At 41.4% G+C, this 23,755-nt stretch overlaps 1 protein-coding gene across 1 annotated transcript in view; it reads left to right on the top strand.

The window, feature by feature from the left end:
- Positions 1-2,892: 2,892 nt before the first annotated feature.
- STAT4 (signal transducer and activator of transcription 4) overlaps positions 2,893-23,755 on the top strand; it is a 38,902-nt gene continuing 18,039 nt past the window's right edge. Inside the window, exons 1-7 of the mRNA XM_009989202.2 lie at positions 2,893-3,020; positions 4,556-4,700; positions 17,896-17,994; positions 18,758-18,850; positions 20,787-20,865; positions 22,395-22,480; positions 23,359-23,510. Coding sequence (XP_009987504.1) covers positions 2,893-3,020; positions 4,556-4,700; positions 17,896-17,994; positions 18,758-18,850; positions 20,787-20,865; positions 22,395-22,480; positions 23,359-23,510 — 782 coding nt within the window. The remainder of the gene's footprint in view (positions 3,021-4,555; positions 4,701-17,895; positions 17,995-18,757; positions 18,851-20,786; positions 20,866-22,394; positions 22,481-23,358; positions 23,511-23,755) is intronic.

Below are 23,755 nucleotides of genomic sequence, written 5' to 3'. Positions count from 1 at the left end.
GGGCCGGTCCGCGCCTGCGAGGGGGGCTCAGCCCTCGGCACGGGGCTGACGCACAGGAAGGCGGCTGCCGCCGGGGCCGGGGGCGGGCGCGGCATAAAGCGCGGGGCGGCGGCGGCGGCGGGCAGGAGCAGCAGCCGCCGGCGGCAGCAGGGCTCGGCCGGGACCGCGGGCGCAGGCAAGTGGGGCGCCCGGGGGCACGGGGGGCCGGGGGCGGCCGGGGCCCTGCGGCTCCTACCGAGGAGAGGCGGGCCTCTTCGATAGGGGCGCACGGACGGCGCCCGCAGCGTTTAAGCGAGCGCCCGGCCGCCTGGAAAGCGGGACGTCGAGCAGCCGCGCTATCGCCGTCGCGCTATCGCTGTCGCAACTTGTCTGCGTCCAAGCACCGTCTCGGCAGCGGGGATCCGGCGTGACCCGCAGCTGCCGCAGCTTTGTGACTACTCGCGCGGCTCCGAGGGGAGAGGTGTGCCGGGGGGTGCCGCACGAAATCGCCGGTCACCGACCGGTCCCTTGGCGCCTTGCAAGCGCTTGTGCGTGCGAGCATCCCTGCGCGGCGTGCCGGCGGCCTAAGGGGGTTGCAGCCTGGAGAAAATCTCGCTTTTCTCTTTTTTTCCTGTAAAAAATAACATTAAGTTTTCTCACTAGTGCTTTTAGGATATGTTAATCACCAGAAATTGCAGTACAAAGTCCCACTGAAAGCGAACAGGCTTGCAAATCTTCATTTTTGTTCTGAGCGTGAGTTATTAACGCATCACGCTTTGGTTCCTTGTATGTGTCTCAAGAATTAAGGTCTGTGGTTCTTTGTAACTATCAGTATAGCAACACAGACAGCAAAACACTCCTATGCATTACTCCTCCTTGGCAATTTAACGAAGCAACCTAAACGTTCAGGCAATATTTTTTCCTCTCTGAATGGAAGTAATGAGGAGGGAAATGTCACTGGGCACGTTTCCACTGACGTTATTCAGCGTCCTCTGTACCACTCACAGAATCATCCCATCCAGTGGTAGTTAAGGAGAAACTAAAACCTGTCACTTTTACTTTTGCATGAGTAAGTACTCAGGACTCCGTTACACCTTGAGATACTTTGTCTTTTTTTTATTATTATTCTCTGACTTAAGAAAATGCAAAATGAAAGACCACAGCATTAAAAAGATGATGAACTATCTACTTCAGACTGTTGCCATTCTGAAACTATGATTCAGAATTGGAAATAGAAAACCTGTTTATAAAAAGGTCAACTTTATATAAAAATGTCAATTTTGATAAAATCTCATCTTTTTTTCAGGAAAAATTTCTATCAAAAATGTTCAAACAGAAGTAATATGTTGCCCTACCTCAGTGTAATCCATAGTCCATGGCTGGACATTTTTGTAGTTAGTTAACATGAACAAACATCCTAACGAAAAGAGAAGACAACCTCCAGTATAGGATCGGGGTGCAGGCAGAGCCCATGCAAGGACCGAGATCCCAGGGCACAGGCCCTAGGGCATCCCTTGTCTCGGCTCATCCACCATGGCCTGTTGGCAACCCTACTGCTGGACTTTTTATCCCCATGCCACATCTTGAGGGGACTTTTGACAAGGGCGTGTAGTGATAGGACAAGGGGCAACAGCTTTAAACTGAAAGAGGGCAGATTTAGAATAGATATAAGGAAGACATTTTTTACATTGAGGGTGGCAAGGCACTGGAACAGGTTGCCCAGAGGAGTTGTGGATGCCTCATCCCTGGAGATGTTCAAGGCCTGGTTGGATGAGGCTTTGAGCAACCTGATCTACTGGAAGGTGTGTCCCTGCCCATGGCAGGGGGGCTGGAACTAGAGGGTCTTTAAGGTCTCTTCCAACCCAAACCATTCTATGATTCTATCTAGAATTACAGCCTGGCGTAGCCTGCCCTGAGGCAATGTTTTATCTTTAGTCTTTCCTGCCCTAAAAAAAAATCACAATGAAAACGGCATATTCACCAGTGGGGTTAGTGATGACCTGGTGCAACCCCAGAGCACAAGTATTGGAAAGGTATTGTTCTCTCAAATGGAGAGTCACTCAGGCTGAGGTGTCTACCCAAAACAACCTCTTTAGTTCACAGAGAGGAGCAGATATCAATTCAGCCCACCTAAAATCTGGAACAACCAAGCTTCTAACTCCAGTATCACAGTAAACAGCCAAAACGTACTCAGGATAGTTATTTCAGTAAGGATTTCAGAGCCTGTCGTTGCGTGATGCTACTCTTGCTCGTCTTACAGTTTTCGTATGACTTTACGCTTCCCCCTTTTTTTTTTTCTTTCTGTAACATCAAATCTCAGACTTCTGTGGCAATTAAAAATGGAAATGATGTATTAGATTAACAATCTAGGTTGTAAACCAAACACTACTCTCTAAACAGAAGATGTGGGGCTCTAGGAACGACATGGTAACATACAATCATTATGGCTTTAGGAAAAACGTGAGTGACATGAATTCACTGAGAAGAGAGCAAATTTGTTGCTTTCTACTACTTTTTCATAAGAATAGTTTTACCTAGATTTGAAGAGTACAATCCTAAGCTGCTTCTCTTGAAAGAGATGCTGTGTAAATCTCTCTGCTTTATAAGCATCATACAGTATCCCAAAACATTTGCATTAAGGAAGGAAATTGGCAGAGGTGCCCATTCAAGTGTAAGAGCTAGAAATCCTTTTAAAGGTCTTCCTCACTTTTCTCCCTCTCCCCCTTTAACTGACAATCTTTAGCCAAGTACTGTCTGTATTGAAAGGCAGGTTAAACAGGAACATTCAGTGCGTAATAAGAACCATAATGAAAATAAGTGATTTATGCACTTTGGATTATTAATTCATATTCGCCTTTCAGCAGCAATTTAATCTTTTTTAATCAATGGCTGTTTAATCTTTTCTATTGCAGTATGTCCCAATGGAGTCAAGTTCAACAACTGGAAATAAAGTTTCTGGAGCAGGTAGACCAGTTCTATGACGATAACTTCCCCATGGAAGTCCGGCATCTACTAGCACAATGGATAGAAAGCCAAGACTGGTAGGATTAAATTTATTCCCTCTCGTGCAATTTCAGTCATGAACAATTCTTTCGTTCTCTGGCAGATTTTAGGGTGCTCAGTTGTGAACTGTGCAGGCATCTGCGCTCCAAGAATAGTGTTCCACTAGTTATGGATTTAGCCCGTTGAACTGTCAAAGTTTAAATTTAAGGAATGTCTGGAGGTGAGGTTTGATTTGAACTTATTCCTAAACAAAATCCAATAAAAATGATCTAGTAAATTAACAGTATTACAGGTTTTTCATAGACAAAAATAATGCGAGTTAGTTTTCAGTGGAAATGTTATACGTTTACCTCTCGCAGCATAAAATTATTCACTTGCCCAAAACCGTTCTTAAAGCTGGATATATAATTTTGGGGAACAAGCCAGCAATCTGCATGAACTGTTCTCTAGAAGGTGAATTTCTGCACAAATTTGGATCGAATTCACTGGATAGCTATCTTGAGAAAATTCAGAACTAAATGCCAAAAATAAAGTTTATATTAGTCGTACTAGAAAGAGACATCTCAATTTTTCAAGGTAAATCTGCAAGACTATTAGAGGACTATTGAAAAAAAAATCTGCTAAGTAATTTAATCTTTCCTTACAGTTTATAGCTTAGTGTTTATGGGGCTATAGGAACATGGGAAGCATTAAAATCTCCTTTTCACCAGATTTAGCAGGCATATCTCAAACAGGCATCTGCCATTTGGGGGGCCAGGACAGAGAATATCCCAAGGACAAGGATGCCATGCAGTCCAAAGTGTATCTCCCTCTATTTTGCTCACGAATGTTATTGCCCTTCATGTACTAAGCTGTTTCATAAACAGCAGAACCAGTAAAGCCTGTTTTTGTGTCTCTCTGTGTCCTTTGTCCCCTACATACCCTTCACCAGCAGCTTCAGAGTCTTCCTGTATCCCCAAATAGTTTGGCCAGGCGAAGGCTCATCTGGTGCCTGGTGTGAAGATATATATCTGCTGACTGGCCATCTGGCTGTTGCCTCCTGGAGCAAGTTATTACTGCCTTTTTCCTCAGTGGAGGCACTAATTTGGATTCCTTTCTTCTACCAACCTGCCAGTTTTCTGTGAAATTGTGAGAACATACCATCTTTTGGGCTTCGAGTCCGCTGTCAACTTTGAAACCAGGCAGCAAATTCAGAAATTATACCTGTATGACTGCCAGAGTGAGAGGGACAGTGCGCATGAGCCTCATTCCTTCTGGGAAGTGGGCTAAAAATATTTAAATATTCATTGGACCAGAGACTAGAAAACTCTGGTTGTCTCCCTTCTGGCTGACCTCATAGCTTGTGCTAAGAACATCCTCATCCCGTCTTTATAGCTGCACATCTGCATGAATATAAATAAAAAGATCATAAAATCATTTATTCACAAACCTGAAACTATTTGCCAGTCACCATATATTTAGAGCCTTTTTTTGCTGCCTAAATTTCTGAATGGATTATAATTTTCTGTACAGATAGATTGACCTCTCTTATGACATTTTAAACACATGTGGTTCTCATTCGTCGATTCTTTAGGGAGGCTGCGTCCAACAATGAAGCAATGGCAACGATCCTTTTACAGAATTTGCTAATACAAGTAGATGAACAGCTGGACCGGGTTTCACAAGAGAAGAATCTTCTCTTGATACACAACCTAAAAAGAATCAGGAAGCTGCTGCAGGTAGGTCATTACTTCAGATGACCAATTGCATCCTCTTACTGGTTTCTAAAGGTAGTGCCCAACCTCTGTTGAACGCAGTTTGTTCCTGTGCGCAGCTCAGAGCTGTCCTGATCGCTATAGATTCCAAGCAGCTGTGGGAAGACCGAGCCTTCCACAAAATAATTCAAAGTGATACTTCCACTGTCTGTTACATTGTGGAACAATAATTCACATTTTAATGCTTCTTAGCTCTGTGTGTATCTGTGTCTCACTATGATCTTAAAAATAAGACTGTATAGTGCTTATAGATGTTCATGTTTAATACAAATGTAATTACCACCTTTCAGACACTTAACAGATATCTAGCTGTGATTAGCTGCAGTTATCTCAGGAATAAAGATGCATGTTTTGAGTTTAAAGCAGCACCCTGCAAAAGGAACCCCAGTAAAAGTCTTTACCATGTTTGCTATTTTATGCTTAGCTGGGATTATTTGTTATGAATGGCTTAAAGGATTTTCCATTAGGCTTCTGCAAAATTAAATTTATTTTGATTGGCTGAACGTTTCTCTAATAATTGTTTATCTAAGGCAAGGATTCTCAGAGTTCCACTTCATTAGTCACCTACTTCCTGACATCTGTCTATCTTCTGCATAAAGCAGACAGGCATCTGAGTTTAATGAAAGTCTGGGGTTTTTCCTCTTCTTTGATGGTGTTTTCCATAAGTACTTAAATAACAGTTATATTGCTTGCAAAACATTTTCTTTATTTTTTTTTTTTGTGTGTATATATACATGCACACACACTAGTCTGGAAAATCTTCACATTAATTTGCCAATTATTTTGTGGCTGCGTGTCTTTCTATTCTTTATCCCTAATGGCAGCCTCTTAAAAACGTGACAATATTTCCATCGCTACCACTTTTTCTTCCGGTGTTACGCAAGCAGCCTTACGTAACTTGAAACCAAAGTCCTTTTTATTTCTTTTCTCGCTTGTGTAGCAGCACTATCCACAAATTCAGTACTGCTCAAACAGCAAATTTACTTAACTGCTGTTGGAGTTCACTGTAGAAAGGTTAATCCTGTTATTTCGGCCACGGTCTTGACATGATTCACTACAGCAGGGCTGAGACAGAGCTGTGTCACCTTGGTGAAGGTATTCTCCCACAGTAGCATAATGTGGAAAGAGCATTTCAGGGCACTGAAATAAGCAGTTGCACTGGTGTATTCCTGGCTTAAACGACTGTGCGTTTATGATCGTACCATCACAACGTGCTCATGCAGAAGGACTCGTCAATATTTATGTACAGGCTCTACAACATTAAAGTCTCTCATTGTTCCTTCTTCTCTGCGCACCATTTATTGTATTCTAAAATTATGACCAAATTTGAAGTGGGAGCTCTGCATACTCTGTGAAATTTGGCGTACCAGGGCAAGTACACACACATGAGTTTACAAGTACCAGGGCCTTGGGCACACACACATGAGTTTACAAAACAGCCAGTGTGAAAACGGCCAGAATGAAAACTGCTTCCTTTAAGTCCTGGCTGGAAATTATATTAGGATGCACTTCCTGAAGAGCACAAAGCAAAGGAGGCTTCCAGAAAAGCAAGAGAAGGGGAGTTTTAAGTGATTCCTGATTAAGTGGTTTCTTAAGTGGCAAGGATCCGAGTCAGGATTCCAGAAAAAGCCAAAATGCTCAGGTGTCCCCATCACAACTGTACAGCGAGGTGACAGTCACCATATACTAGTTACAGCAGCAGCAGAGCCAGCACCAGAGCTGGTGGCCTCCTCCTCTGGGTAAAGCAACAGTAAAGGTCCATGTGGGGTAGCCTAACCCATCATTTCACTTGATCGCTGGCTCTGGAAAGAAACGCCGCACAAGTTGCGACATGCAGCACCTTGTTTTCTCTGCCGCCCCGTGGCACTATGAGGCCCTGCCTTAGGAAGCTTTCTCAAGCAGCAAGGTCTCTCTGCTCCCTTGGGTTGCAAAGGTCTGTAGGTTTGCAGTCTGAAGCATTACAAACGTCTTGAGAGGACATGTGTGGTGCTGGAATTACACTACTTGTTAAAAATGGATCACAGTCTTGAGCTTTGCAGTAAAATGTTTCCAGCTAAGCAAAAAAACCCCTGCAGCCCTCTCCATCACTAATAATTTTGGCCTTTCTCCATTATGTCAAGACAGCAAATAACCTGCATTTAGATAAAAAGCTACTCATTCAGTTTCAAAACGCACACATGAACCCCCAGATACTGAACAGCACTTTCACTATTAGAGCTTTTCCTGATTTCTTATGACCTTTAGCACTATCACCCAGAATCTATTCTGATTTCCAAAATAATTTCTATGGGCTGGAGTAGGACAAGGCTCTTGCAATAGGTGGTTGTTGTTATTATTTTGGATAAGGCAAATAACTTAAACCATGTCTTAAGAAATCTGTAACACAGGTATATTTTATTTTTGTGTAAAATACTATGTTACAACTTGCAGTTTTTGGAATGTAGGTGATAAGTGCATTTTTGGCCAAGGTACGAACTGCATGTTCTATAGAGCTGTACAGGCAGTCTCCTGAGCTTCAGCTGTTAAAATTATTTCCTTATTGGTTAGTTAAGTACATCAGGAAAAAAACACGATAGTAGTTGTAATTAGCTGACGTCCTATCCTTGTTATTAACTGTCAAGTATTATTAATGGACTATGAACTGTACATGACACATAGTATGGACAGTAGCTGCTGTAAGGTCCTTAAATTTGAGTATGCAAATTGTGTAATTATGGGTCTAATGTTTTTAACACATCACTGATTGTGTTTTATGGCTAAATATGTGAGAAGTTTCAAACTGGGCATTTGGCTCCCCGCCTGCAGCTGGATGAGCTTGCAGATACCTAACTCTTGCAATTTGAGCTGGTTCGTGACAGTTTCATGAGACGCCACCAGAAAAAGGTGACTGATGTACATAGTACAGTGCCCCAGTCCCTTTTGTCCCAACATACCAGTGAGAGAAAGGGAGACTGGAAGGGTACTCTCTCAAGCTAGCAAGACTTTTCACCAACTTGGATGGAGGAAAGACTGGGTTCCTAAATAGGAGAGGAAGGTGCATTTGTCAACAACCTTTCATTTCTGGTGACTGTGCGAACTGTGTTGGTTTGATTTTCTCTGGAGGTTAGTTACCATGAGCTCACCTTTACCTCTGCTTTGCTCTCTAGCGCAAGCACTTCTTTGAAATTTCACAGTTCACTCCTCTTCCTTCCCCTCTATACCACACACACACAATGCTGTTCAACCTCGACACATGATCTGCGTGCACTGTTTGTTCATTATTTTGAGTCAAATTATGTTACAATATTAAGTAATATTTGTCAAACTAGATAATGCCAGAAATCAGCATTTATCACTAAGCTTGCAGAGCAGTGTGTTGAGCTATGGTATAGGTTCCTAAATACTACGACAATAGCAATAATAACTATAATTAGAGAAACAAAGAAAAGCCATGCAAAAGCAATCTGTAGTTCTTGACAAAAGGCAATATAAGGGACTAATGTTTAATTAGAAATACAACTAGATCGTTAATGAAGAGAAGCCTTAGAAGAGGAGGCAATGCACACTTTACAAATGCCTTGTGCAGCTGTTTGCTAGACAGCAAACGACTTGTCAGGATGAAGATTCCTGGTGCCGCTACTGAATCTAGAGAGAATCGCGCTGATTGAGTTAGTCACCAGCACCACAGTCAAACACACCCTGTCTGAAGGATTTCCCTGGGATTCACGTTTGTTCTAAACATTATAAATGGAGAAAATGTTCTATTCTGAGCTTCACCCGCAACATCTTTATGTAAACACCTTAGTTGCTCTGTGAAAATAACGATGGAAGAAGTGAGAACTTGCCTGCTTCACACTCACAATACAAAGCTTTGGGCAATCTTAGGCATTGTGCAGGGCAGAGAGTGGAAGTCTTAGCAGGAAGACGGATCTGCCTGGCACCCGGGCTTTTAAGGCCACAGGGACCATCCCTATTCTCTCACCATTAGAGAAATAACTAGGGAACATGGCATTTCTGCTCAGACTGCTGACATTTCCGAAATAATCTTGAGGCAAAAAGAAACATTGACGAGGAAATGTGCAATTTGACAAAGTTACAAGCACGTGAAAAAGTGCTGAGCGGCTCAGCTAAGCAGCTGAGGTTACCGCTAGCTCTCAGGAATTTGCTTCTCTATCCATTTCTTGCTTTCCCTGAAACATGGCTTCTTGACATTAATCTGGTATAAATGCACATATTATATTAAAATCGGGGTCAGCGTTTTAGGTTAAAATCCTTCATGTTTACTTCTTACGTTATTATCACTTCTCTAGTCAGTAAATAGGATTCATTTTTATAGCAGAGCAGCCTTTTGTTGCTGTGCTCTTCGGTGAGAGACAGTACAGCGCAGTCACTTGCTAAGGCTAAATTCTCTGTCCGTCTTCCCACAGAACTCCTGCTCCCCCCAGCAGTGGATCTGGAAAGGGGTGAGGAGAGAAAACGTTTGGAGGCAGAGCGGGGAAAGAAGGGGGAAACTATGTCTGTGGTTCTTTCTCTTGCTTAAAACCTAGATGGAGAAAAGCGAAGCGGATTAGCCACAAGGAGATGGTTTGTGCTGTTGCCATGACAACACGCGTAAAGGGCCGATGTTAAGCTCAGAAGAGCTGCCTGTGGCTTCTAGGAACCAAACTGCAGGTACAAGTCTACACCACCTTAGCCCACGAACAATTACATCTTAGTTTTCAGAAGGAATGCTTTTAAGTGACAGCGTACTTGTCCCTGATGCAAGCTCCTGTGCAATACATGAGTAGATTTAGTACACAAATACAACTGGGGAAATACAGAGGTCCTCATGTAAGACAGGCACTGTCCACGTTCCTGACTCACATGCCAAAATCTTTGGTTAGGGGAGAGCAGCCGGCCTGCAGTGCACTTGGGGAGGCTCAGAGCAGCCTGGGAATCGGAGATGGCCCCACACCTCAGCATCCCACCGCTCCGTTTAGGAGCGGTACTGGCAGGTGATTGCTTGTTGGTCTGAGGAACAGTGATGTTCACCTCAGGGATACTCTTCCCTCCCCAACTCCGAGCCGGAAACTTGGAGCACTCAGCAGGTACCTGCTAGACAAGATGTAGCTCGGTGGGATGCAGCCTGGCCCGTGCATGGGCTCAGGTGAGCTCCCAGGAACTGCAGAGCTGCTGGCTGTGCTGCACGCTGCGATAGGAAAAAGCAGAAATTCCCTGAATCGTCCTACTCATAACTAAAGCTCCTGTTTGTGCTCTAGTCTCAAGATAACTTTTGAAAGCAATCCCTTCTCATTAATGGCAACCATGCATCTGTGTCATGTCACTGTTTACAGTATTCAGGGGAAAATTTGAATAGATAATTCTTCCTTTATAGAAGTGAAATAACATATTTCAGGAATAGGAAGAAGGGCCGCTCTGCTCATTTACCATTGAAGCCTGAGTTAATGAGTATAGTGTGCTCTGGGGAACAACTTGCTATAAATGATGTATATTCATGACATTAATTTAATACTCATGGCAGATTCTCAGGTATTGGTGAGCTTTACCCACGTACCAGCCCTGCTAGAGCCTAAGATGGGGGAGGTGGGCACTGGGGACTCTGTGCGAATGAGCAGGTCTGTGTGCACACCATTAACACCTTGGGGTGTGCTTACAAAGGGAGAGGTTCATGCAGAATCACTAGATTTGCTGATTCTCACCCATCAGTTACATCAAAACCAGCTTTTGGAAGCACTACACTTACAGTATGAAGTTGGGAAATAATACTTTAGTTGTATTTCTTCCTGCTACACAGCTCTACTTTTTAATGGAAAGATCTGGAATAGCATCTGAAAGTATGTTCTGTCAGCCTCATCGACATATATCAACATGATGGCACTTCTTTCCATATAAAATTCACCCTGTTTCTAAGTAGTACAAACAAATAGCATTTTACTGCACGTGATGCTGCTTACAACAGTAAGGCATTAGCATGTTCCTGATTCTGTTTCAGGTTCTCAGCTATACTGCACAGCCCGTTTCCACCTGTAATGGGAACTGAACATCTTTGTGCTTCTCCAGATAGAAATAAAGCGAATATATAAAGGTTTTTATTGCAGGTCAGGTGACTGTTTACGCAATTCACCCTACCAGAAAGGCACACGCATGAGGGATCCTAAGATTATTTATCTCGGTGCATCACAGAAAATGGACAAAACAGCATTGGATCTAAAATAAGACGTTCCAGTTGGTGCTTAGCAAACAATTCTAATAAGCGCTGTGCTGAGAAACAGTTGCAAAGAATGGAAACATAGCCATTGATGTTTAAGTTGCAGTTTCCTGTTAAAGCTTAGGGCAGGGAGAGAGTGGAACAAAATAGAGAAAGTTTCTAATACACCACAGAAGATTCATTTTAAAATGTTATTTACATGTATTTAGCACTCATGTAACCTGCCAGATCAACAAAGCAACAAATTATAGTAGGAAATGTGTTTCAAACCAATGTGTCCTGCTGTGTAACACAATTCAGATTGGTTTTTCACATTAGCATCTCGCCCTCAGTGAGTTTTCCAGTTCAACCATTAAAGCTGTTTACAAAAAAATTTGGCTTACAAATGGGGAACCCCGCGTAGAAGTCTGGATGCTAAAGCAGCTAGCTGTCTGCTGTTAGTGATCGCTGGCTGGGGACTGCGCTTCAGCTAATAAAGATTTTTAAAAATGCTTGACACCAGACCAAAAAAAGGTTACTTACTGGAGGTAAAACAGTTTTGAGTTCCTAGTTATTATTTGGAGACCATAACTAACAATTCATAAACATTTCAGTTTTGTTTTGTCGAAGAAATGAAAGCATTAGCTTACAAACAGAAGTAAAATCCCAAGCAAACAAACTAAACAACCTCCTGTGGGTTTGTTCATTCTGGAGTATTAAGGGCCCAGTTGCAGTCAAACATCTGTCTGAGAGATTAGTTAATAATGCTCAGGTTTTCGTGGGCAGAAGATGGAGAATTAAAAAAAAAAAAAAAAAAAGAATGCAGTCCTCTGCTGTTTTATGCTTTTTCATAGAGAACATTATGCTTTTATTTATTCTGAAATAAATCTCACTTAAATAAGAAGCATTGCTACATTATTCATCTCCTGTAGCAACACAGCCCTGCTGCCTGATGGTGAGATCTACAGACCTGCACTTTCTAGAGATGCATCTCACCTTACCTCCTCGGAAATCGGCTGGTTCTATACACCGTTCCTTGGCTGGTTTTAGTGTCTGCAGGGAAGGACTCAGCAGTGGAATTTGGGGGCAAACTGGGGGATGGAAAAAAAGATCTGTCTTCACAGCTTATTCACTGTGCTTTTATAGCTTTGCCTATTGCAATTTGGTTGCACGTGCTCTAAAAAAACTGCACGATCTTTTGGAAGTTGTGTTTTATATGATGCGAGGAAAGCAGAACCGCGGCTTACAGGCTTATGTATCAGGACTTCCCACACATCACAGGAGTTGTCTAAAACAATGAGGTTGCCTTTAAATTCTCTCAGGTATTTTGAGAGGGGGAAGGGGAAATCTAAAAATAAAAGTCTATCTAACAAGAGCAGTCTAAACAGATAGTGTCACAGGTACTTCCTCTTAAAGACCTAGATAAAATGGAGCCATCTTTCTATTAGAGAAAGGTTTTTTTGTAAGAACTCTGGCTGTTTAAATAGAGGCTTTCAGAAAACTCCACAAGCACTTTACCTATATCAGGGTACCACAAGGACCGAGTCTTTCTTTGTATTCTAGTACTGCCTTCATTAGACTTTCTGCCTGGATGCACAAACAAAGGTAGAAAACAAATCAAGGCAAAATGTTGTTTGTCATATTCGAAGGTGAAAACGGGAAATAAGTGTGTACGGCAATGACATCCCACCCACACATATCCTTGAGATACAAAACTACACCAAAGGGTTTTTTTCTTTCAAAAATAAAATTACAAAGGGTTTTTTCTCCGTTTTTCTCTTTACATGAAAGATGAGACATCTGCTTATCGAGAAAGATGCTGAGTATCAAACTTAATAAAATAAGCATATCACAAGTGAGTAACAGGGAAGGAAATGTATTTTTGCTTGACTTTGTAATCCTGTTTCCTATCTCTCCGTGTCTCACCTCCCTTCCATCGGCTTCTTTAAATATTCATTCAATGTCAACAAATACATCAACAGTCATATTAGTTAACTGTTCCGTGCCTCCAGTGAAGCTCTTCTTGTATACAATGAAAAGGCTCAAGCAAGGTTGTTTGAGCAGAAACGGGAAAAACTACAGCTGATGTTTCTGATAGTTAAAAAAAAAAAAAAAAAAGAGAGAGAAAAGCAGGGAAAAAAAACCCACACAACCAAATTCTGAAGTGCTTTTTCAGAATCAGAAAGCACTGAAACCTACTCAAGTCCTTTTTAGGTCACCTTGAAAACCAGATGAACCCCTGACTAACTTTCTAAAGGTTGCACAGCACATCCTTCTACATTACGAGACCAACAGTCATTAATACCTAATTCTCTACTTTAATCACTGAAAACAGAGTAAGGATACTCAAGTAGTGCATATATAGTATTCGTTTAAAGATGTGCACAGTACCTAGATGACCTTTGACACATGAAAAGAAAGCTGGCCAATATTACTGTAGTTGGAAGTGATCTACTTTGTGATGGAGCTGCCCAAAGGAAAATAAGCTAAATTTTAGAAAATTTTAAAAATGGGAAGAAAAGAAGAATAAGAGAATGAATCTCTGGTCTAGATTTATTCATTCATCTCAGGAAAAGCAGGAAATCTCAGATACTAAAACTGACAGTTGTTTGGTGTTTTTTTTAAAAGGCTGCAATAAGGTCTCTCTGGACATGCATCTTAGAGTCTCATAATAGGTATTTTAAAGTTTTTCCATGATCTTAAAACCTTGCATTTCCCCAGCCACTGTTTCATGCATCTTAACATATCCCAAATAGTTCAAGCTGGTTCAAAATTTGGCTAGAGGCTGTAAACTGTGCATACTGTAACGTATAAATTGGTTTTGCAGAAATACCTCTTTGTTTTTCTTCATGATCAAGATACTATCACAACAGATGTCTTTGGAGTAGAGACAGTGCACGCTGGGCAGTTGTAGAAAGGTCTTCTCCCAAGGAAATGTCATCAGCATTCAGAGAAAATTTTCACATATTCAGAATGAAAGTTTAATTTCCTCCGTTTGCTTAAATTTAGTATCATGCTGGTAGTTACTGAGAAGAAGCTCATCCAAATAAGATCATTTGTTGTTTGTTGTAAATCGTGATATGGAAGACCTCATCAAAAGGGAAGAGAGGAGAAAGAAAATTTTGAAGAACAACAGAATTACAGTAGCATTAGGAGACAGGACTAACGTTTCCATTTGAAACTTCAGATGAAAAGTGAATCTTCAATTTCTCTTTGTTGGTATTTATCAAAAGACAATGATAAGTTTTCTCTATAAACATCTAAACTTAATAATACAATTTTGCATAAGTACAGAATCCGCATCCTTCCTCCTCTCCTGGCTGCCATGCTAAGTTAGGATTCCCCTGTCTTAAGCCTTTTCTGGTTCCATTTCCTTTATTTTCCAACTTATCCTACTCTTTGAATGTTAGGAAATTATTTTCAATTTGTCATGCAGAAGCCAAGTTCATCTTGAGCAAATTCTGCCCTCAACCAAAGAAAAAATGCAAGAGTGGGCAGTAGCCGGATAATAAGGGAATACTGAGTGGTGCATTCTGAAGCGCAATTACCTCTGAGAAGTACAAAACACGGGGAGAAAGACTTCAGTGTTGTTATTCTGATGGAGTCAAACACATTGGTTATTGTGACTTTTAGTACTTACTATTTAATAAGTTACAATTAGTGAGATATTTCATGTTACAACTCATTTATTATTTATCCATGTATTACTGTTGAGCTGCAATCCATCTGCTAGATCACTGCGAAAGAGGCTGTTGGTAGAGCAGATATAGCACAGATACGGCCGTTCCAGGAGGGAGGACTCAAGATGACGGAAGGGGATGCCCGCTCAGGCGGCTGAGCTCCGTGCCAGCTGTCCAGCATCAGAGCATCTGTCTGATGGGAAAGGCAAGGCCCGTTCCCAGCCTTTGATCGCAAGCGTTCATGCTGCAGATCCACTGTTATTCCAGCTTTTGTCGGAGAGGCTGCTGCTCTGGGAGGGCAGGTTCTCTGTCGACCTGCTTGGTGTCTGCTCAGACTGAATCAAGTGGAGTTGAACAAGCACCAGGCAGGCACAAGTATGGGAATCATTATGGGTGCAGCTTGTTACTAGAGCTTTCTGAGTTAGAGAAGAAAGGAAAAAAAGAAGTGAATTTCCACTTCATCTCTTAATTCAGATGGTTTTCTCTTAATGAAACAAAGAGAGAGAAAGAGTTTTTAAAAGTTTTGCATATGAACAGTATCTAGAAATGCTAGGAAAGTCCCCAATACTTGGCATTTTTTGTGGGGGATTTTAAAACATCCCACTGTCAAAAGATTTTTTCGAAGTGCCTCTAGTACATAAATGCATTATCCAGCTCCAAGAGAGGATTTTTATTTCTTCTTGGCTTTGTTAAACAGCTTTTGTTTGACTCGTTTTTGCCACAGGGCAAAGACAAAAGGCAAGCATCAACCCTTAGAGTGCTGGAACTCTGTCAGGTAGCTGTAAGCCGGGACTAAACACTCCTCAAGCTTTGCAGCTTCAGATAGCCCGCAGATACCAACGCGTGGTGTGGTCCTCATGTACTAGCTATCTATGTGGAAGGTGGGACCCTGTCTGACCAGCAAAAAAGGAACAGCAACAAGCAGAAATTAACAGATGTTAACTAAGGAATTTGTACACCTGTCAGTGTACACCAGTCCCAGATTTCTCACCACAGCTTTCATCCCAAGCGTTATTAAAGGGCTTTTTTCTCTTCTAATCAAGGTGTGGATAGATGAGACAGGCTTAGCGATACAAGGAACTGCAGCTGAAACCAAGCAGGCCTGTTCTCCCCTCTCCCAGATGGCCTCTCCTGACTCCATGTGCGCTGGTCCTCAACAACAAACTCATCCTTTGCTAAGCAGTTCTTTGCAGCAATTAATTTGCTCTGGCTGTTGCTGTTGGACCTTATCATTACCTTACTACTTCATGAAGCTCTACTCCCCTTCTCCACCTTTTGCTAGAATATCATAGGCATTTCCCACATTCCCATATTCCCTTCCCAAAGTCACATCCTGATGCTACAGCTTAGGAATATGGTCAATAAAAGGGGACTACGGATATATTCCTGGACCTGAAGTTCAGTTGTGCTGAAGGAAGCCCGCAGCAAGAATGCCCTTACTACCCTTATAGCCAAGGGCATCGGAAGCTGGCAGGGAGAGGCGAGTAACAACAGATCTTTGGCACTGTTGTTTGACATGGAAATCAGCAGTGTCCCCCCTTAATGTTAAATTGTCCCCTCACTGCCCAGGAAGGAGCAGGCAGGGAGGGAGTGCTTAGTGTTTCATCTGAGACATGGTGTGTCCTGAGGCAGTATTACTCACCACTACTTTTTTTCCAGAGAAACTCCTAAAATCACAGTCTAGTTCATAACTCCTGTTCCTCAGGGTAATTGATACAGATGATTGCTGGAGTAAAGCACCACCCTGAACTGCTTTTAAGGAGATCAAAGGAGGTACAGCGCTGGGACTGTTTCGGGTGTGCACTGGCTGCACTGTGGGGCATGTACTGTATTTGTCCTGAGAAGATTTCAGAAACCCTAGGAACATCAGAAAGCTAAGTTTCATTGCCAACAATTCCACAGCAGTGAAAGCTTCTCTAGAAGGGAATGTTTTGTACATCAGTTACGTAGTTTTAAGAGTCCTATGTCTTTCACCACAGTCTCTACCTGGAACCAGAGTATAACCAACAGCATGGTATTTAATACTGAGAAGCTCAAACCAAGTCTCCATTATTAAAATTACCATTTTTCATATAATACTTCTTTACCTTGCAACTGAAGTCAAAACATATTATGAAAAAAACCTTTCAGATTATTTAGATTTCATGCAGAAGCAGCCAGGAAATTATTCAGTTTTGTCTGTCTAGTAAAAAGTGTTAGAAATTTATGTTCATTGTCATAGCAATAGCTGGAATATAGAAGCAGAGTGTTCACATTTCTATCAGATGTGTTTGCACCCTTGTTTCTAATACAACAATTGGTATGAGATATCAAAGGAATATACAGCAACCGTTTAAGTATGTGTAAACTTATTGTGCCACATTCAGAGAAAGCAAGAATAAATGAAGTTCTGAGTGGCAGCAAAATATGATGAGAATAAAAACTAATCAGAAAGAGAGGAAAATAGAAATAAGTCCAAAAGCACAAACCGTATAGGAAAAGAAATGAACTGGATTAAGTCTAATGAATGGCTGAAAACTGCACGAGCACTGAATAAAGGGCATCTGAACAAACGATAGGTGAGTACTGAATAAAAGGCATGAAGGATATCGAGAAACACTGAGCAAGTACATCACCATGAAAGATGCTGCTTGAGAGTCCTCAATCATTCTAATTTGATAAATACAGCGCAAACCAATATTTGTTCAAATTGTGCCCAGTCCTCAGTCAGGCATCAGCAATTCTACGCATTATTTATGGTGGTGTAAAAACAGAGACATTTTTTGGTTCTTTGGCTTGAGACAAGAGTTGCTTCTTCCTTCGTCTTAGGCAAGTTATTTGTCGAAGGAGAAAAAGCGTTCATAGACATGAAAATTTAAGTCTTCTGCCTTATGCTGAGGAGGCTTTTCTGCTTGCATCAATACTGTATTGATACACTTACAATTTTTTGTTGGCAGAAGTGCTACAGGCTAACAGCAACATCCTACTGAAAATGGAAGACATGATAAAATCGTGCACAGAATAGGCTGACAGGAAAGCCCTTTCAAAACAGCCGTGTTAGCAGTGGAGCAATTTGATCTTCAAACGATGTACATCTCGGAGTTGTATCTTTGTAATCTCTGCAGAACACTGTTAAGAATATTTTATGACAATGGCACTAACTGATGCTGCACTGCAAGGCTGAACCAGCAGTAACAAAGGTCGAGAACAGCAGGGGAGTCTTTTCCACCCGCACCAAGCCGTAGCTCATAGACACCGAACACAGTGTTTGTGATTTTCAGAGGGATACCCTGACTTCTGATTTTTTAAAAGCTGTATTTACTTGTGCTTGCAGGGCAAATATCACGGTAATCCCATGCATATAGCAGTAATCATCTCGAACTGTTTAAGAGAAGAAAGAAGAATATTGGCTGCAGCTAGCATGCCTGTACAGGTAATGAATTACATGTTGTTAATTCGCTCACATGCTTTTAGGACCAAATCCTGTCCTCTCATTCCACTGGAGGGATTTGTGTGCACTAGGGGTTTCCAAATGTTGCCCTTCAAACTCACGTTTGTACTTCATTAGTGGCTCTACTGCTGCAAACATTGCTATAAGTGACTTCTGTGTCACAGGTAATCTTCAAAGACTTTAATCTGTGGGAAAGGTTTTAAAGAGATTATTCTTTGGAAAACAGATGTGTATATTTTAAATTATGCAGTGCATTAATTCATATTAATTCTGCAGTGCAAAAGACATTCCATCTGATATGTTGCAAAGGCATTGATAGTTTTTATGTTGTTTGAAGAAACTTTAAAATTACATATAAAACCTATTTTTTGGAAATTGTTACGTGGTTAAAACCCAGATAGAATTAAGTCAAATGTGTTCTTTTTAATTGCCTCTGGATGTAATACATATTCTTATATTGTGACCTGGGTCTTTTATCAGAAATTTAATAATCTGTGTTTCAGTGTCTTGAATTTACTAGATGTTTGGTGTTTGCAACATACCCACATCCTTTCACCTTTTGGATTTCAAAGTTAAAGCAGCATGTTTTTCAAATCTGTGGAAGTAAACAGATTTTTCTGTTTACACCAGTTCCCAGCTGGTTGAAGGCCAGCTTCTGAATTTACTCTGCGCTAGAACTTGGAGTACAGTTACTATCGCTCGTTATTATTACTCATGCACCCATTATCTGTTCAACGTGTTCCAGGGGCCACTGGAAAAGTCTCTGCAGAACTCCGTGGTTTCAGAACGACAACGAAATGTAGAACACAAAGTGTCAGCCATCAAAAACAGCGCTCAGGTAATTTTTTTTTTCGTCCTGTTTGCTGTTTACGCAGCCATGATTTTCATACAGACGTACCTGAACTATCTTTAACCCAAGTAGCACAAATACTTTTGCTAACAATCTGCACCAACCATTTTCCGTTATTCTAAGGACCTCAGCCCAGCCCAACTACTCAGGACACATCTGGATCCTCAGGTTTTTACAGCTGCGCTGGGTTCAGTGGGAGAGCTACCTATTTTAAATCTATCACGCTCATCCCCATGCAAGTTGCAGGCAGACCACTGAGTGCAGTAAGAACACACCTACTGTCTATAAAAAGATGTGAGGCTCAGTAAATACGTTTCTGCTGCTTCACCTCTTTCAGTTGGGTCAGCAGTAGCTAGCCTTTGTGACCTCTGAGTCACATACCAAGATCTTGGTAAAGCTGAAGGCTAAGTGGCATAATTACATGTTTTGGAGATGTGAGGGAAGAACAACATTGGGAGCAGATGGTAACAATTCTCCAGGAGCTTCCCACACCGTTGCAGGGCAGAGCCAAGCTGAGCCAAACCTGTAGCTATGCCTCACAGAGACCTTGAAAGCTCAGTCAGAGAATAGCTGCCTGCTCAGTTCAAGGCAGGAAAAGGATTCAGATTACCAATGGCCCTTGTGCTATCCCAGCCCCCCTTTCAGCTTTGCAGCAGTCTCGATGTAGAAGTTCTGTTTGAAATACCTGTCCATATGCTGCTCAAGAGCAACACTTTTGGTCTACTGGAAAGAAGTCCTAGTAGTGTGCTCTCATCAGCATCTCCCTACGTGGGGAAGAAGGGTTAGAGAGATGAAACCCTTAAAAGGATAAAGCTGGCTTTAGAAGAGTATACAAGATCTCTATCTATGTATAAAGTTGTCAGAGTTGCAGAGCAAAAGCAGACAAACCTGTAACCCAGCAGCCTGCCATGCTGCTCCTTCTGCCTGCGTGGGGAAGCACAGCCAGCCCTGGAAGACCATTTCTAGATACAAGGTTTTTTTAGTAGGTAATTAAGTTGAACACAGAAATCAGCCAGCTCCTTGTGTATGTAATTTCATACCTTACACATATAATTTAAAATCTTACTCTCCAAAATAAAGAGGAAACCAAAACGGCTAATTCTGCGTGTCCTAATTTAGCAAATGAGTTTGTGTATTTCTGCAGACACTTAACGTGCTATCTCAGGGAACTAAAAAGGATTGTGAGTTGTCAGCAGAATCAAAACTTCATATAAACAGCACAGAAACAGACCTGCGAAGGAAAACAGATGATTTCCTACAGTTTTGTTTTCTTTCTTTTGATGTGTCTTTTTTGAATTATCATTGTTTGGTTACTAGAAAACACCTTCTATACTTTTTCAGTACATATGAAAACAAACCCTTGCAAAAAGCCAAAGCAGCAAAAACGTTACGTTTCTTCACCCAAATTTTTAAGTAATTCTCTAAATAAAGTCTCTAAGCTCTGCTCCTGACTCTGGCTCCACCTTTCTTGGCTTTGCACACCCCATTCCAATTTCCGTGGAAGTCAATGCAAAATTATCCATTTGCCCTACTCCGAAGTTCAAAGAAGAGAGTTACATTATTGGCATAATAATTTCAATTTAGCTCAGGCTAAATGTGATATTTCCTACTTTCCACTACGTCATTTAACTAATAAACAAGAAGTAGTTAAGCTGTATCAACTACTGTTTGACTGTGGGAGAGAGGTTAATAGTTGGCTTTCTGAACAAGTGAAATAAGTCTGTAATTATAAATGTGCATTTATAATTCAATTGTCTTTTTTAAAGTTTACAGGTTAGTAAACCAGAGTTCCTAGAACTGCTTAGGGATTTTCAAATGATAGGAAAGGAGAATACTACATTATGCATGTCTCCATTATGAAACAAATTCCTTTTTATGTCACTGTGAACATCCAAATAATTTTACTTTCTTTTCCCCGGGAAAGATGACTGACCAAGATGTCAAATACTTGGAAGACTTGCAAGAGGAATTTGACTTCAGGTATAAAACAATACAAAGCTTAGGTAAGGGTTTTTATAATAATTTTTAGATTCTCTAGGAAACAGCTGATTCCGCAGCTAGACCCCAGTATCAAGGTTTTTTCTGTGTTACCTAGATAATATACGTAAACATAAAAAGTGGATTTTTAGTTTATATAAAGTTAGAGTCTTGGAACATCATGACTCTTTGGGGGCTAAGAGGGTAAACAGGATCTCATCAAGTAGGCATAGTTACTTTCTATAGATAAGCTGCATAATGGCATGAGAAAAAGAGTAATTTTCTTAATTTAAAGAACCTATTTTTCAATTTCTTCACCTTTGACGTGGCCCTTCCTTGGCAGGATGTGGAAGAGCCTCTTATTTCCCAGAGTAGAGTTGTGCAAAACTGATTTTTTAGCCTCTAACTTGGCTTTCTGTTCTTTTTTGACCACAGTGGTGATAACGAGCTGGTAAGCACTCTGACTGCATGTTTGACCAACCTGTGATGGTTGAGATCTGCACACGGCAACAGTCCTGGCATGATCTCTTTCAGGAAAGAAACTGAGGTCCACTTGTGTCTGCTCAGACATCTTCATGTTCTCTCCTTTTGAACATGCAAAGATACTGGGCTTGAAACGTCCGAGTTCTTAAACATGTCAATCCTATATGTTTAAGGCTGGGTATGGCCAGGCAATTGGAAGAGACCAAGTTGCCATGGTTTAATAATTCATCAGGCCAGTCATAGTTATTGACCACGCAGATGACTGAAGCCTGCTCTGCCTGTAAAATAAAACACGCTGTAGCTGAGCTGACTATCAGTTACTTGTCTGCCTCTGCTGAAACATTGACTCTAAAGCAATGGGAAGATGTCAATCCAGAGCTCGCACAGACACAGTTGGCACCGATTTCTTTTTTGAAGGTAGCATGAAAGAGTCAAGAAGAGCAAAGGTGGAGGAAGGTGAGGGCGGGGGGAGAAGAGCTGCATATGAAAGAGCCCGGGGCAAGCTTGGGGAAGCTTGAAACTAATGCATGATCCAGAGAAGGAAAAAAGTTACCGAGAAGGGGAAACACCCACTGATCAGTACTCCTGGCTGCCGAAATCCCCATGGCGATGAACACTTCATCTCTGTTTCAAATGCCTAACCTCCATTCTCTCAGCCAGATGTGTAATTCACACAAGTCCACAGAGCTTTAATCTAACGGCTGGCATCACGAGCATATTTCAGTACCGTGCAGATCAATCATTGATCCAAGCCAGATGTACACAATACACACGAGCATGCACATGAATAAGATATTTATAGATTTCTAGGCATCATCCGTATGTTTTCTACTTTTTCCTGTTCCACATACACATCCAAAGAGTGGAGTCACGAAACCTTATCTTAAACTTGTACTAAAGTTAATCCATTCGAATGAAATATGCTCTTACATAATCTACTAATGTCTGCAGTTAATTTTTTTACTAGTTCATGCTGCAATCTGCTTGTAGGGTTTTTTTCCCCTCCTCCCCCTATAAACACGCACACACACCCTCACACACGTTTACACGGATTTTTTTCATCCCCTTGCAGAGCAGAGTGACAAAAACAGCGCCCTCATTAAACAGGAAATGTTGGCGTTGCAGGCGATGCTCAATACTCTAGACTACAAGAGAAAGGTTAGTGACACGGTTTGTCGTTTGTGGGTCGTTTGCTTTCTCCCCTTATTCCCACACCAAATACTCAAACGCGTATGCGTGCCTTTTTAAATTCTCCTCTCGGAAGAACAGAGTTGCAAATCCACAAAATGTTTTGGGTGGGTGTGGGTGATTTTGACCAGCAGTTAAGAAATCTGCAATTAAGTAACGGCTCAATCGAGGATATGGCTCTGCACACCTTAGAAGGGAGATGAGGGTGTCACTTCACGGGGTCTCTTATGTACTGTGCTAAGTAGATAACTTAGTTGGCAATCTGTACCTTTTAAAGTAAGCAAAAAGTATTCAAATAAATGTAATCTAATAATTGGAAAAAAAAAAAACACAAAAGAAAAAAACACCTAAAACCAACAACCCACTAATGGTACCTTGCCTTGTTCAGCGACCGAGGCTTGCAAATATGACAAATATTCCCCTGCCCACTTCTTGGCTGGCACAGAAAACAGGACATTTAGGCAATTTGAGTCCATGTGCTTTTTATGGATAAAAGCAAGCGAGGAAAAAAAAAAATCAGTGCACTGGATATGATACAAAACAGAAGGAGGACTTTTTGACCTTGACAGTATTTGTAAATGTCAACTTTTGGAGATGTTATACCCACAAAGAATGCAACAATACTCCTTCTCGCCCCCCAAAAAAGAAGTTTTACTGAAGAAGGGTTCATAGAGATTCAGGATTAATTTCAAACACAATAGGTGACAAATCCAGTCACCTCTGAATTACAGAGACTAAAGCCATAGGGACTAAATAGAGTTACTTTGAAAATAATCGAAAGAAATGTAATCAGCACTTCTTAGTAATTGTTGTATTTTGTGCCTGTTCCCCGTGGTCCTATTTTACAGGAAGTACTCAGTAAAATAGGGCGTGTGATTCATGAAATCGATATGCTTATGAGCAACATGCTGACTGAAGAGCTGCTAGACTGGAAGAGACGGCAGCAGATTGCCTGCATTGGGGGTCCTCTCCATGGTGGGCTTGATCAGCTCCAGAACTGGTAAACCTGCCTTCAGCTTGTGTTTCCACTGAAAACCACAGGAAGTCTGCTGCACACAAAGCGATCGTTCCTCTAGATCAGTTGCCTTGCTACTTTGCAACAGCAGCAAATTCATTAGCAGCGTAAGCGAGTAAATAACTAAAACTACAATTTGTTTTGGTGGGCAACATTTGCTGTTCAGAATTAATAACATTACAGCGAACTGCTGAGCCTGAGCTGTGGCAGACGCTCATTTTTTGGTTTGA

Source organism: Tauraco erythrolophus, chromosome 8, assembly GCF_009769465.1.
Source record: "Tauraco erythrolophus isolate bTauEry1 chromosome 8, bTauEry1.pri, whole genome shotgun sequence".
Lineage (NCBI taxonomy): Eukaryota > Metazoa > Chordata > Aves > Musophagiformes > Musophagidae > Tauraco > Tauraco erythrolophus.
Note: the sequence above shows the minus strand (reverse complement) of the source record. Positions and strands in the feature narration are given on the sequence as shown.